At 35.7% G+C, this 17,106-nt stretch overlaps 1 protein-coding gene across 1 annotated transcript; it reads right to left on the minus strand.

Annotated features, from left to right (window-relative positions):
- Positions 1-365: 365 nt before the first annotated feature.
- On the minus strand, positions 366-3,285 carry LOC122314148 (probable xyloglucan endotransglucosylase/hydrolase protein 28). Its single transcript, XM_043129561.1, has 4 exons — positions 2,793-3,285; positions 2,564-2,664; positions 1,806-2,014; positions 366-1,152 (listed from the first exon to the last, which is right to left on the minus strand). The coding sequence occupies exons 1-4, from the start codon at positions 2,980-2,982 to the stop codon at positions 651-653; spliced, it is 1,002 nt and encodes a 333-aa protein (XP_042985495.1). The 5' UTR covers positions 2,983-3,285; the 3' UTR covers positions 366-650.
- Positions 3,286-17,106: the final 13,821 nt, after the last annotated feature.

A 17,106-nucleotide genomic window follows, 5' to 3' on the forward strand; every position in this document is an offset into this window, starting at 1 on the left:
TCGGTTAAAATAAAATAACTCTTACCTGACATACTGTGTCACTACCATGTTAGCTTCTGTCCTATGTGCAGTAATTTGGTCGGATTACTCTCAAAACACTGCCCAACCGAAGACGACAAGTCTGGTCTCAGAAAATGACAGAGCCCAGAGAGCCAAGTTCTGGACATGTCCGTTTTCAACACCACGGGCATGTGTTTACATCCAACAGTGTATTGATCTCACACTATCAAAACTACAACACGACTTCCTTAAACGACGAAAATAATCCAAAAAGGAAAATTTGAGAAACAAAGACATACTCTGATGATACTTATAACAGAGCAAACAGATAAAAGGAATCCACACCTACCACATACACTAATATATATATGGGTAAAACCATGTACTACTAATTATTGAGCCCATCAGGGTTTTGTCTACTTAAAATTTTAAAAGTACACAATCATCACCAAATAAAATTTTGTAGAGACATCATCAATGATAAAATAACAGGGAACCCTATAGGAATGAACTATACACATAACCACCACCAACCATATAAAACTCTTCATCCCCCCCAATAAATCTGTGCTTCTGTCTGTACACAAACTGAAAGGGAAACCAAGAGACGACACCAATGCCCATTTCACAAAACAAATGCTGCAACCTTCCTAAATGGAAATTGCCTCGGCCTGGCTTGTTCGGCTGCGGTGGTGTCGTTTTCCATGGTGGCGCCGGCCATTCCCAAATGTAACAGGATCAAAGACCCTAAGTCTCTCTGCTTCTTGGGGATTAATCACACACTCTGGGGGGTGAACTTTGTAACGAACTCTATCATAGCAATAGGAATATGTCATGTGCTTCTTTCTAAAGCTCTCCATTTTGATTCTTTGCACGGGTGTGACACCAGTGGGAATTGCTTCAGAACGTTGAGCTTTGTCACACTTTGCTAAATGGTTAATGGGATCAACAGAACATCCATGAAGGACGAAATCAGAGAATTCCGCAATGTAGGGGGCATATTTGTAATTGACTCTGTATTTGCCTCCATTGGTAGCCCAATCAGACCCATCCCATATTGTGGCATACAAAGTCATTGGCTTAGAGGGGAAGTCACCACCCATAGATTCTGTTCTCTTTAACTCTCTAATGGGAACATTGTCTACATAAAATCTACAATGAAAAAACACACACAGGAAAGAGAACTCATAATTAAAATCAAGTTCAGGAAACCCAAACAGACAACTGTTTTTTATTTTTTGCTTTTTTTTTTTCCATTTACTCTGTACATGTAAAAGTTGAAAATCCGATTAGAGTGGTATTAGCATGCTCCAGCAAGACTAGAAACCCTTCATCATCAAATCGATTACTGAGATAACTGGGAAACAAATACCGGACAAATTTGAATAGAACTTAAACAACATTCTTTGCTCTTTCTGGATTCTTAGTCTATATATAATTCAGCTCAACTGTGGTAGTTTTTGGGGCAATCCCATCATAACATAAATCTAGAAAACCTACAATCCACACATCATTTTTTATCTTTTAGCAACCTTCAAGTAACCAAACAAAGCATCAGCAAGCTTAAGTAATGTCATTAATAGCAAACGGTTTTAATAAAACAGGGGCATCTATTTATTGGAAAAAAAAAACAAAGACAAAGCTAAACAAAGAGGCAAAGCTGATGCTATTTTGTTTTAAATGTTAGTCATTGAGAGAAGATCAAAAGGAACACATTTATGAGTGCTTAAATGTTGAGATTAACACATAAAAAATTATCATTCAATCAAAGAAATTGGGATCATTATAGATTTATTGGTGCTTACATGATCTGAGTATCAGTCCAGAGAACGCTGTACTGATGGAAATCCTCTGAGGGATCGAACCAGAGATTGTATCTCTCTTCTCGGCCAATGCTTGTACTTCCGTTTCCATAAACATTGGTCTGAATCCTCCAATATTTGCCTCTGATGTTACCCAAAAATTCGAAATCTATTTCATCGTGGTTCTTCTCAAACATATCGCCATTTGACATCTGCCATCAAAATATAAAGATGACTACGAAAAACAACGTCGTTGATTCCATCAAAAGTAATAATAGTCTGAAATATTTGCTCTTGTGTACGAACTGTTTAGACAAAAAAATACTGAATTTAATCTACTAATAAATGATCTTCAAATGAAAATTAAAAAAATGAAAGTGAATCCACTTGTCAATACACTATGGTATAGAGTCATAGATCAAGCAAAAGAACAATCACCATATATCATGGGTATAGATTATTCAGATTGATTGGGTTGGTTGATCATATTTCTGGCTTCATGAGAGACGCTTAAAAAAAAAAAAAAATCATCTAGCTCTGATTGACGAGGTTATTCAGCTGAGTAGGAAAACACAATCTTAAAAAAAAAAAAAAATCCTTACAAATTTCGCCAAAACAAAAACATGAAAACAATATGGGTTTGGTTCATATTCTTATATAATCCAACTTAAATCTACTATAAAAATTTCTTAACATTCACGTGGAAGAAAAAAGATTCATCGCCTAGTTGATTATACCAGATAAGGATATAGATTACTCACATAAAACGCAACCACAACACCAGCAGTGTATTCAGCAGGCAACTTAATCGAAGCACTGAAAAACCCGTGAAGATAAATGTCCTGAGACACGAATCCCGACCCTAAATATACAAAATGGGAAGAGAAAACAAAAATGAAAACGAAAATAAAAGAAGAGGAAGAATCAGTCGAAAGCCCCAACAGTGAACCCCAAAACATATACCATGCATGTAAAAAACCAAAATATAACCTGTCCTCTCATCCAGAGAAAGATGAACCGATTTCCCGTCCCCAAGGACAACCAGATTATCATCCCCAAAAAGGTGGGAATACCCTTCATCAAAGGCCATTATTGGCAAATTCCTGGGAGACCCAGAAGTAAGAACAACATGTAGAAAGCAATAGACCAGGAGAAGTAAACCCAGATGAGAGCACTTCATCGTCTTTATGAGATATTTGAGTCTGTAGGGGGGAAAAACTAGCAGATATTACCGTTTTGTTACAATATGTGTGTGTATATCTAATATATATAGGGTAATAAAGATACTAAAAGAAGATATGGAAGAGTGCTGGATAAGGAGAAAGAGAAGTCTGGAGTCTAGAATACGCGTCTCCACAGTAAATGGCGAGCCGAAGAGACTAACGAGAAGGAAAGACCTGGGGGAAAGGGGAAGAGGTCCATTTTATTGGTGTGAGTGGCCGAGTGAGAGAGCTAGTAGCCGTTCACATGTTGACAGTTTTCCTTCTTTTTCTTTATTGTTTCTTTATTTTTTTCTGCATCATATTAATGGAGGATGTATGTTACCTTTAAATCTGTCATTATCAAGTGTTTTCTTTTTCTTTTTAATGGGTTGGTGTTCATTAATGAATACCAATTAGAATAAAAAGGTTAATAAAATATAATGGTGTTTTTTTCTGTTTGCTTTAAAGGAAGTATCACAGCCATGAAAACAGAGCCACAGAGGTACAGAACCAGGTGCATGCCATGAATTTCTCACCGAGCATAATACCACTCCCAAGGTCTTCTCTTTCCACGGAAACGAAAAGAGGTGATTTTTATTTTTTTCAAGAGTAATCTAAATAGAGTTAGCTTGTAAAATTATTTATATTTTTTTTTCAAATTAATAGAATTTATTATTTAAAAATTAATTTTTTTATATAAAATTACATTTATTCAATTTTTTAAAAAGAAGTACGCAACATTTATCTAAATATTACTTTTTTAATAAAATAAAGATTTCATAGATTAGTATTGATTAGAAAAGAAAAAGGTAGTTTGAATAGTTTATTCATTGCCATTTTTTAAATTATCGCATCTCTAATAAGATTGGAAAGGCATACCTCATTTAAAAATTTCATGTGAGGTAGTACCTCTTTTCCTAATAAAAAAGAAAATATGCCCTTCAAGTACTTTTTTATTTTTATTAAAAAGAAAAAAAAAAAAAGAGAGAGACATCACTTTCATAATTTCATTAAATAGCAACAATACAACTCGTCTTCAACAATAGATTGAATACATAAAAGATACTCTCTATATGCACATCAAGACAATAAAAACTTAAAAACTAGACTTTTCTAGAGTGTGGCCACCGAGTTCGATTCCCTTCGTTTATGAAGAATTTTGATAGAAACAAACAACTTCAATTTCTTAATATCTTTCAATGATCTGTCCATACCCACTGATATTATAATAGAGGTCATTAGTTCGTTAACCACTTGCAATCAGTCACCTCCAGAAAACATCTCAGTCATTACCAATTCATGTCAAAATTTCTTACCTTACAAAGAATCCAAAGCTTCTAAGCAAAAAGTCAATAAATTTTTCAAAGTGGTTTGTACCTTACCCCCAGAATTTAGTAGAACAACACTCACGCCAATATTATTATTAGGAGAGAAGCTACGGGCGGACGGATGTTAGTTGGGTATTTACACCCTCTAATGCACTTGTCATACATAAGCCTTCCAATAAGTAAAAAATAGAGGTTAGTGCAGCTAAACAAATCTCATACACTCCCCATCGCGCTCTCTCTCCTCGAGCCCAACAAATCCCATACACGCCCTCATCGATCTATCTCTGTGTCCTTCCATCTCTCATCGAGCCCAAGCTCTGCTTTTTGCCCCTCCCCCCCCCCCCCCCCCCCCCCCTCCCCCCCCGCCGCGATCTCTCTCTTCAAAAGCTTTCTTTGTCCTCAAACTCTCTTTCCTCAAGCTTGTCAGGCTTTCAAAACATCAAATGGTTAAATTTATCAACATAATTTTTTTGTGGGATTGTCAATGTAATTGTCAAGAAGCTGTCCAAATTTTCCAATTCAGCGTCCTCTAGCAACATCACGAATAATGAATGATTAGCAAATTTTGTCTTGACCACGAATGTTTGCCTTTGAGGTCCAACGTAAATTGAGAAACAACCTTCTGGAAGTACTTGACATGCCTTTTTGCTAATCTTGTTGTCCTCAACCTCAAAACGGTTACATGATTTGGAGAGAGAAAAGAAATGCTAAGGGGGAGAGGAGTTAAGGGGAGAAATGGAGAGAGAAACAGAGGCTTTGGAAGAAGAGAAAAGAGAGAGATTGAAAAATCATCCCCTCAATCGATTTTATGGGTCGATATCATAAATCTCTTACGTGTTTATTTTTATTGGTGAATGCAAAATACAAAGGGTTTGGCTTGCATCCTGTGCCAAAAGAACAGGATATCTCCTGTTAAAGAATTAATGGTCATGATTGTTTGTTAGTAACCCAGCCACTTAATAACTTTCATCTCTTACATGTCCAATATATTTCATTCCTTCTAAATATTTATTCATTAAACATATTTATTCATTAAAATATAATAGTTTGTATCAAATATATTTATATCTTTTGATTTTATAACATTTATTGCTTTTGATTTTATAATATTTATAATAAATAATATATTATATACTAGCACATAATAAATAACCTAACAAATGCAAGTGCATTCTTATTGGCATCTTTAAACTTATTTTTAAGAAGATTTTGACAAAATATTTATATGAGTAATGCTAGGTATATTTTAAAGTGTATAAATTTTACTTTTTTTAAAAAAAAACGAGTTTTAAAATTAAAACTATAATTTTTTAAATAAATCTCAAATTTATCTTTTTTTTTAAAAAAAGAAAATGCAAGATTTACACATCCCAAAATTAATATCGCAAATATCATTTTTTAAATTAGAGGGGATGAAATATGTTGGGCACTTCCTATATGACAGTTATTAAATGACAATATGGAAGTTTTTTTTTTTTTTAACAATATGGAAGATTTTGATTTGACCGAAATGAATGCAAATGCACACACTAAGAGAGAAGAAAATAGGAAAGAATTTGGAGGACCATGATTGCTTATTGGTAGCCAATCATGGCCATTAATTCTTTAACAGGAGATTTCCTGTGCAAAAATCCTGTTCTTTTTGCACAGGAGGCAAGCCAGACCCAAATATAAATATATTCCTTTTCCGATTTGAAGTTTTTTCCTATTATTTGTTGTATCACTAGTCCCTTGCATACTTCAACAATCTATGATAATTTAATAGATTGGATTGAAGGAAGTTCTTTTGATCCAATTTTTTTTTTTTTTGTCCCTATTATCCCTCTTATAATAATTTAATGTGTACATCTTATCCCTTCTTTTTGCTTTTAGTTATCAATGTGTTTTGACGATGCAATTTTCAGTTCGCCTATTGCCACCCCTTTGTCCTCTTATTAGAAAGTGAGACTAAGGTATGGTTTGAATAATAAAATTCTTTTGGTTTTGAATGTCAGTTTGGTCGAGCTTTCTGATCGCATTCCCTTAGAGAGAGAAGTGGGATTCTCTATAGAGTTCTAAACAGCAACTCCTCCGTGTGGGAGGGGGGACCCTCCCTCCCTCCCCTCTCATTTATTAGTTTTTAGGTTTTACTTACTGTTCTAGTTTTTATGTTGGCTGTTTTGTTTCTGTTTGTTTTAATGTTTCTTGAATAAGGCGCTCGGGGGTTGAGGTCCAGATGGCTTAAGGGAGAGGTGTCTGTTCTCAAGGCCATAGCACGGGGGCTGAAGGTATGATCTCATCTACTTCAAGAACCAGAGAGCAGATTTGTTCGGATACCAGAGAGGTCCAGATGGTTTAAGGGAGAGGTGCCTGTTCTCGAGGCCATAGCACGGGGGCTGAAGGTATGATCTCTGGATGTGGTCCACGGCGTACGAGCTGGTGGAGATGGAATGAAGACGAGGTGGCCCACAACATTTCTCTATTTCAGATTCCAGAGAGCAGAGCATCTTTCTCTTTGGCCCACAGAGGACCGCTAGAGGGCATGCATGCATCTGGTGTTTTTCAAACTGCGTGGAGGAGCTTGGAGCTGTGAGAGTACAATCCATGTTTTTCAGCCCATGGGAGGAAGGAGAAGTGCGCTTGGATTGTTCTGGGCGGTGCTTGAATTCCGATGTGAGCTATAAAGGATAAGTGTGTTCTCTACACTTGGCGTTCTCTGCACTTGCTTGGAGGGAGAGCGCCATACCGAGAGGGAGCAACAGGAGAAAAAATAAAATTAAAAAAAAAAACAAGAAAAAGAAAAGGGGTTGCGAAAATGATAGAGATGAAACCCTAAGGGGCCTTTCAACTTGCAAATAGGTTGGACTTTTCTTGTTTGGGCTGGGCCTAAGGTGTTTTCTTCACTCCATCTGTCTTTAGTTTTTTTTTGTGTATTGTGCGTTTTTTTGAGTGGTTTTCATGTATTTTTGTTTATTTTGTTTGTTTTAGATAGTATTAGGAAACATTATCTCTAGGACCTAGGGTTCATAGACTTTGTACTCCACTCCATGGGAGGGGAAGTTGTGTGGGTTGTCTTAGATGGTGGTCTAAGATAAAGTTTTGTCTTTCAAACGGTTAGTCTAGAGGCTTTGGAAAAGACTCTATCAGCTACAAAGAAATTTATGGGTTTGAAAGTAAGAAAATGATAGAATTTGGCTTGTATTTTTCAAGTTAGAAGTTGTAATGTTCGTTTAATGAATGAATGAAGCAATGTTTCACTATAAAAATAAAATAAAATAAAATTCTTTCAATTCATCACATTTTATCTCAATATTCAAATGTCATAAACACAAATACTTTTTAATTATAAAATTTTAACTTTTTCATCTAATCATTACATAATCATTACAAAATTTTCAAACTTCCAAACAGAACATAAAAAGCAATTCAATTTTTTCAAATTTGAAAATAAAAATAATATTAAAAAATATATTCTAATAATATTAAAATTTTGTAATATTTTTATTCAACTTTCTCGTTCTCATTTCTCAAAACCACATAACATATTAACTAATGCCCGAGCTACTATGCCGCCAGCGATTAGTGTTGGGCATGCCGCTCAAGCCAATTTTTTTTCTCTTTTTTCTTTTCATATTTTTTAAATATTTTTAAAAAATAAAAAAATACATTAATAATTTAAAATCACTTCCTTAATCATTAAATTAAAAAAAAAATATTCTTTTTTGCTGAGCAGTACACTTGAGTGAGCAAACTAGCTTTTTCCTTAACTAAAACTATTTCACTACTATTCATAAAATATTTTACTATTATTCACATAGCATCTCGTATCACTATTCAAACGAGGCCTAAGGCCTAAGGCCTGGTTTGGATAGCAAGAGCCTCTCATACTATTTCATCTCATCTCATTTCATCATTTCAATATCCAAATACTATAAACATTTTTTAATTTAAAATTTTTAACTTTTTCATCTAATATTACAACTTTCCAGATTTCCTAATAAAACATAAAAAATATTTCAACTTTTTCAAATCTCAAAACAAAAATAATATTAAAAAAATATATTCTAACAATATGTTAACTTTATAATATTTTTATTTAACTTTTTCACTCTCATTTTCTAAAACTCTATAAAACATCTTAATTCAAATGATTTCACTAATATTTACAAATCATTTCATATCATCTCACAATCTAAACCATGCCTAAGAAATCCTAAGGGGAATACCTCAAAAGCATAAGTTAGACTATGCAAATGCAGAAGAAAACGAAAAAAAAAAAAAAAAAAAAAAAAAAAAAAAAAAAGATAGTCCTCTTTAGCGGTGTACAAGAACCCACAAAATCGATTATGACTGACACAGACCGACTTTTGGAGGTTAGAACCGATAGGGAACTGGTTGGCCGGCAATAGCATTTTAACAAAACTGACAGACGTCAGTTCGGTTACGGTTTTAAGCCGGTTCAGTGGTCTGAACTAGCTAACGTCATATAACATTATTTTTTTAAAAATTATACCGATTTAAAACGATACCATAGGCCTGGGCTCCGACTCCGACGGAGTCGGAATCGCCAATTCCGAACTCCAACTCCGACTGGAGTCGGAACTGGAATTTCACTCCGACTCCGACTCCGAGGAGGATTCGGACTCCGACTCCGATCGGAGTTCGGAGTTCGAAACTCCGATCGGAGTTCCGATGGCTTCCGATTGGAGTGCGGAGTTCGGAACTCCGATTGGAGTTCCGATGGCTTCCGATTAGAATCGGGCTCCGATTTCCGCCCAATTCCGATTCCGATTTTTTTTTTTTTGAAAAAAAATGATATATAGATATATATATATATAATACATATTACATCTTTAAGAAACTCTTATACAATTGTCCAAAACATTGATAATAGTTTAAATGCTATTCCGAACATCTTCCAATACCAAAATAAAAACATCTTCCAATACAGAGGTGCTCCAAAACATCTTTCAATATATCGTGGTTTGTCGTTGACTCGTTGGTGATACCTGAAATTAAAATAAAAAGTCACAATCAATAAAAAGAAAAAAAATGATTCAAAAAAAATGATTCATAAAAAAATGATTATCATTTCTCACCAATATTTTTTAATCGCGAGTTTATCAACTTAGCCACACTCCAAGTATCAGTCATCGACAAGTATGCTAGGGTTCACAATTATATCTATGAAATCATAAAAAGTATAAGGTTAATAGATTTATGAAATCATAAAAAGAATTAAATAAATCAATTGAAATACTCAAACAAAGTTACCTGATTCAAGCTTATAGCTATCAGCATCAAAGCCAATGGTATCTAGTACAATGGGCGTATCACTCAACCAATTCTGTGTGCAAACAAGGGCCTCCACAGTTGACGGTGACAATGAACTCCGGTAAGAATCCAATACTCGACCTCCAGTACTAAATGCTGACTCAGAGGCAACTGTAATGATTGGAATGGCCATCACATCTCGGGCAATACGAGAAAGGATCTGATACTTGGTGGAATTAACCTTCCACCAAGTTAAAAGCTGAAATGACTCGCTAGGTGCCTCGACCTCTTCCATAAAATACCGTTCAATCTCAGAAGTACACTGCATAATATTCCTCTTTGCAACGAGCTGATGATACTGATTCACAATATTATAACCTTGATGAGGTGGATTTAATGAGTCATCTGAACTACGGTCATCGAATAGAGGTGTCGGCCTCGAGTGTGAGGTGCCCGCTGCAGATGAAGGCTGACCATTATTGTTGTAGTGAGAATATAAGTCATCAAAATCCCTTTTAAGTGATGTAATAAACCGTGCAGCCTTTACTGCCCTCATTGTGGAATTTGCCCAAAATTCTACCAAGGCCAACTTATATCAAGGGTCAAGGATCACAGCCACAAAAAGTAATCTATTTATTTTCTCAACATCCCCCCAATATTTATCATATTTGGCCTGCATCCTCATAGCCATACCAGATAATTATCCACATGAACCTGTACAACCTTCTTGCAAGTGGTAGTGAAGCTCTGAGAGCTCGCTGAAGAATAAGTTTGCAGTTGTATATGCGGATCCAGATATCCGCATAGTCATATCATAAAAAACTTGTAAAAATCTCACAAAATGCCCCACACTAGTCCAATCATGTGTGTCTGGCGCACCGAGCCCCTTTCCTGCAGGCTCCAGCAAAGCATACTTAAGTGCCCCATCCTCGACCTCCATCCGCTCGAATGCTCTTTGGTACTTTTGTGTCACATCCAACATAAGGTATGTTGAGTTCCATCGAGTCGGAACATCCAAACACAATGTCTTAGAACATGAAATTCCAAGCTGCCTTGCTATTGCCTTGAACTTTGACAGCCTTTGAGGGGAAGCCCTCACATACCGCACAATGTTGCAGACTCTGGTAATGGAATCATCAACCTCTTTTAACCCCTCACTGTCAATAAGGTTGAGGATATGAGCACAACATCGAACATGAATAAATTCGTGGTTGCGGATGACATCAGCTTTCATACTCGTATTCCTCTTGAACCATTCAATTGCAGTGTCATTGGCACTGGCATTGTCAACTGCAATACATAAAACCTTTTGAATTCCCCAATCCTTCAAACAATCATCCATCAGTGCCCCAATTGATGCTTCCTTATGATCAATAATTTCTTTGAACCCAATAATCCGTTTTCTCAAATTCCATTCACTATCAATGTAGTGCGCTGTGATACACATGTAGGAAATATTCTGTATGGAAGTTCATGTGTCAGTCATAAATGACACTCTCTGGCTAGTGGTAGTGAACATCTTCTTCATCTCCGCCTTCTCTTTTGCATGCTTCTTCATACAATCCCGCATCACCGTATACCGTGATGGCAATGGAAATCGTGGCTCAATAGTCTTGACAAACTTTCGGAAGCCTCTTTTATCGACTGTGGTAAAAGGCATCTCATCTTCAATTATCATCTCTGCAAGCATATCCCTCACCAATTTCTCACTGTATTGAGTGATGACCATTTTCTTAATCTGTGTACCATCAGTGGCCGTAGAAGCTTCGTAACTGAGCTTGGTCTGATCAGTGGCTGCCTCTCCCTTCGACATTTTATATCGCTGGCAACCTTGGAGATGGGCTATTAAGACAGCGGTGCCGTGCTTCTTTGAATGACATTTGCAGAGTTGCCCACAGTGGTGGCATTGGGCCTGTGGGTTCTCAGGATTACCAGGAATCCTGGTAAAATGCTCCCATGTCCAAGACCTTTTTCTAGTATTTCGTGGTTGAGATGGAGTTGTAGATGAAGGTGGTAGATCCCCAATACCCATCTCCTCATCCTCATTAAACTCATCCTCATTTTCTATGTCTACTGGCATTGGGAATCGGTTACTTGCACAAGAAGTAGCAGCTTTAGAAGTGGGTCTAGATCTCGGTGTCAGTGACGGGATCGTAGGGCTTGGATTCCCTTCTGACCTTCCACTAGGTGAAGCCTCCATATCTATCAAAAATAAAATAAAAGAAATAGTTAATATAAATAGAAAAATACAAGAAGAATGGCACTTTCAACCAAAAGGAAACTATGCAACAGAAAACCATATTATGTTAAGATACAAATAGATATACTGGTCTAATTGAAGCTTTTATTAATATTTTAGAAATATGTTGTTTTCCGTCAATGGGAAGGTTGAGAATTCTGAAGAAGATGAAGATCATCCATCATATGCATGCAGCAATTAAAGTGTTCACATTGTGCAGCCAAGTTGACCCTTGGAAAGAATGGTTTTGCTCTACCTTGTTACTCTGACTCCGCTAAAGTTGCTTATGTCCTCCAAGGTATATATACATATTTGGTATCTGATCTTTCATATTTTGATCCCTTTTTTTTTTCTGTAGTTTTGTGGGTATCAATTTCTTTTTTCTACTTAATCGTTTTTGCGTCTTCTGTTGTTGTTGTTAGATTCATTGAATGTATTAGTAAACAGCTTGATGATTGCCCTTTTTTTGTCTCCTGCGATTATGAATTTATTGAATAGATGGGTTTTTTGTTATGTAGAATAAGATGTCAATTTTTCTAAAATCTTTTAAAAGTATTCTTCACTGAGTTTGTTGGTGAAATTTAAATAAGGTTTGGAGATTTCCCAGGTTCTTTTGATGCATCATGAGGAGCTTAGGGTTCTTTTGGAATATCATCAATCCGTGAAAATAAATTATGTGGAATTTAACATAATACCACTATGATTTATATACCACTCAACCTTGAAGTGCTGCACTAACCATTATTTGTTAGAGATCAGAAGTTCCTAATGTTAGGGGATTATTATATACAAGAACCCAGGCATTGGGCTCCTAATACCCAAATAAAAAAAATAAAATAAAAAAAAAAAAGAAGAAGAGAAGAGAGATAACCCAAGCACTTTCGAAGTGTATACAAAACCTATAGACATTTATTGACCTTATTATTATTATTTTGACCCACATATTATTCAGCAGCATGGAACATCTTTAATTTCCCTCACCACAAGTTACCACTGATGCTGTCCTAATGATGGATGAATCTTTGGCAATTATCATGCTAATTACCAAAACACCCATATTATTCTTATTGATTATTAAAAAAGTACTATAATTACAAAAAAAATTTATAAAAAAAAGTTTATAAATTAATATAATTTCGTGTGATATATCAAATCTCTTTTATTATAAAAATAATTTGACAATTTGACATATTACAATACGTCAAACCACACCGGTCGAGTTTATTTTTGTAAAATTAATCTTTGGCTAAAACATTTCTCAATTACTAATTATTCACTGTGCAAAAGTAGAAATGGGCATGGTAGTAACTGCATGCTTTTCTGCAGATTGGAAAAGTCCACAAAGGAGATGAGAAAACACACGCAGAAACGGCAACAATATATGCAACAAAAGCCGCATTAAAATAAGTTCAGAGAGGCCAGCGCGTGCATGATAGAAGCCATTACACCAAAGTTTGTTGGCCGTTCAGAGATACACGCAGACTATTGTTAAAATATGACCCCAATACCATTAGCTGCTCATGATATACAATACCATTGACACTGGCTGTAGTTTAGTGGTAAGAATTCACCTTTTGATCTCACGTCCAAAATGAGTTTTTAAGAAGATAAGTACTCTTTTAGATGTTTTAGACTTTTAGTTTGTAATTTGAGATAATTGCACTCTTTCGAGGTTGTTGTGAATTTTTTCAGGCTTTGAGGCATTTATTCAAACACCTTGCACTCATCTTTCATTTACACCTCAACAACATAAAAACACATATTGTAAATTTATCCTAGATACATCCAGCAATTTCCAAAACACATACTGTAAATTTATCCTAAATACATCCAGCAATCTATTTGTCCCAAATTTAAAGTACAAACAACAAAGCTTATGGCTTACCAGTTTGTAATGGTGATGCAAGCGACTCGGCGAGGCGGCAGTTCGGCACTGTGTTGACGGCTTGGGAGAGCTACGACGGCAGCACTTTCAAGAAATGAAATGGCTTTGAGGCGTTGAACGGTTGAAGATTAAAAACGAGACGGAGACAGTGAGATTGAGAGAAGAAATGGGGAATTGCCGAATTGGGATGTTTCGCGAATGGAAGAAGAGACGAAGAAGCAGCCTCGGCCGGGATCTATACCCAGCCATACGACGTCGTTCCTATCTTAAAGGAATGCCGTCGTTTAAATTAATAATGTAAACAACACAGAAGCAAAACGACGTCGTTTTGCTTCTGTGTTGTTATTTTAAAAACATCGGAGTCGGAGTTCGGAGTTTGGAGTTCGGAGTAACTCCGAATTCCGACTCCGTTTTCGGAGTGGCTCCGATTCCGATTCCGAATTCTGAAAACTCCGACTCTGTCGGAGTCGGATTCGGAGCGAAGTCTGAAATCTCGAAAATTTGCACAGGCCTACGATACCATTTGACTTAAGTTTAAACGGAACGACATCATTTAATGTATGTATTTGTATTTTAAACACAATTGAAACAACGCCCAAACGGCGTCATTTTAAAAAAAAAATGGAACACGTCATTGGATTTGAAACCAAACAGCATCGTTTTGATTTTACTTCGTCTTCTTCCCACCCTTCTTCTTCCCCGATTCATTTTTTGTTTCTCTCGTCTTCTCTCTCTCTCTCTCTTTTGTAACTCTTTCTACTCTCTCAGACGACCATCGCCACTAGGGTGAATCGAGAACTGACCATGAACTGCTAGAGAACTGCCAAAGTAGATACAACTGGTTTTCCTCCTCCCCATTAACCAGTTACGATTGGTGGCTCCTCTCTCTTTTTAGACGTAGGTCAGCGTTGATTTTGCTCAAAAACCGAGCCAAAGGCATAAGTTTTCACACCTAGTCCTCAATATTTGCTTCCCAAATATCATTCACACACAAATATTTTCAAAATAATCATTACAATTTTTTCAAATTAATCATTATAATTTTTCTAAACTTTTAAACAAAAAATAAAAAACAATTCAAACATTTTTCAAATGTTGAAATAAAAATAATATTAAAATATTATATTCTAATAATTTTTTAATTTTTTAATATTTTTATTCAACTTTTTCTCATATTTTTTAAAATTTTATAAAATACAAAATATCTCATTACTATTTATAAATTATATTATTATTATTTATAAAATTTTCATCTCATTTTATTCTCCAAACATCTCCTAAATTTTACATGTGGCTTTGCTTAAAGTGGGGAGAGATATCTAGACCGATCATACATTTTATTATTAATTTTCTACAGTGAATTTGGAACGGCTTTGAAGGCTTTAATACAAATTAAACCGATAAGCTTGGAAATCAAGCTTTGCCCCTTGGACTCTGCCGAGAAAGAAAGGACTTTGGAGTTTGGAGTCTTGAAAGGGGGAGAAAGTGCCAAAATCAATGGCATATCAAAGAAATAAATAAGAAATAATAGAACAGTAGTGGACATTATTGGCACATTCAACGCAAATATTTTTTTTAAAGTGCGTAAAGTGAATGAATCATTAAGGCTAAAGTCATGATTGTGGATGGCTTAACGAATTTTTTTACATTATTTGTGTCGATAACGAAGAAAAATATACAACAAATTCGAAAGGTTGCGTTCTTTTTCAAAAGTTTGATTTATGTTCCCAAAAATACCCTGGCCGTGTCCCAAGAATTACGGATCTGCCCCGACAAAGGAGCCGTGGTGGACCCGACCGTTTAGTGGCATCATGGTAAATAGAAGGGAGATTGGGAGCAATTGAAGGGCAATTTTTTTTTTTTTTGTTTTTGGGATAAGACCAGAAGGGCAGTTAATGAAGCAAAAGACGGAGGGTCCCGAGTCCCCATCAACGGTAATTGCGTGGGTCGCCAGTTAAATTTCGGCGCTTCACTGGTTAACACGTGGGATACCAAGCGGCTAGGTACTGAGTATTTATAAGACAATCAGCTATCGCGAAAAAAAAAAAAAAGTAAAAATTATTAATGCCGCACGTAATTTTATAAAAATAAATTTATAAATAAATATAATTTCATATATTAAATCTATTTATAATAAAATTAATTTTACAAATAATTAGTATGGTACTTTATAGATCTCATCCTAAATAATTGGGATAATTGCCCATTTAGTCCATAGATTTTCACTTCCTTGTTAAAACCATTTTAGGGGTTTTTAGTTTTTGTACACTAATATCTCGACATTAAGAAACTTGGATTTTTGTTCTTCCATCCATCCCTCGTTACATATTCTATTGGAAAACTTGTTACATGGTCAATAAATATGCATGAATTAATCTAAAATGGGCACGTGATAACTTATTGTACCTTATCTTGTATTAAAAATTAATAAAAAAAAATTATCAATTCACCTTAAAAACTAAAATAAGATTAATTACATTAAAAAAATCTCTATTCGATACGTGTTTCACACACTGTTTACCAACGCACTCTTTTTGCAACAAAGAAAGCTAGCGGCCTAAAGTGCCCGAAACATAGAAAAATATATCACAAAAGTTTTGACAATAAAGTTACCTAAATTGTTACTTTCTTATCACATATATAGGCATGGAGAATTATTGATAAGTACAAATTACAAGCTTGATCCTCCGTGGCTCTTGTCGGCTTAACATGATAGTCATCCCAAATAGGGCGGGTTTATCCCAACTTACTAGCCTAATCATCTTTTTTTATTTGTTTGGCAGTGGTCCTCTCCTTGCCTGCCATTGTTCCTTTCTCGAGGATCCCTCTTTTTCTTGTACATTTAGATTGTTGTGAATGAGCTTGGTTCCTTATTCATGTGGGGGCGCTTGTCTCTCACACCTTCTTTCTTGTTGGCTTGAGCCTATGTTCCTATCTCCTATTTTACTGGAATTCTTGCCTTCCAATTTCATTTCACTTCTACTAGGCTAAAAAAGGGCTTTCAATGTGTCTTCAGCTTTAACAAAGTCATCAGCTCTATCCATAAACTCCCTTAAAGTTAAAGGAGTTTTCCTTGCCAACTTGACTATGATCGGGCTTCTAGGCCATACACCTCCCAAAAGGGTTGCCAGAGTTATCTTTTCATTTTGATCGTCTGTTGCTAGCCTCTCCTTGTTGAATCAAGTTAGGTATGCCTTTAAACTTTCTTCCTCTCGTTGCTTGATGGTTAGGAGATATGCAGCTGGTCGTCGATGCCTTTTGCCTACCATGAACTACATTAGGATCTGCTTGGGCAATTCTTCAAAGCTATCAATTGACTCAGGCCGTAGTGCTCCAAACTAGCCTCTCGCCACGCCCTTCAATGTTAACGGGAAGGCTCGACAATTCTATCTAGGTG

Source organism: Carya illinoinensis, chromosome 6 (assembly GCF_018687715.1).
Source record: "Carya illinoinensis cultivar Pawnee chromosome 6, C.illinoinensisPawnee_v1, whole genome shotgun sequence".
NCBI lineage: Eukaryota > Viridiplantae > Streptophyta > Magnoliopsida > Fagales > Juglandaceae > Carya > Carya illinoinensis.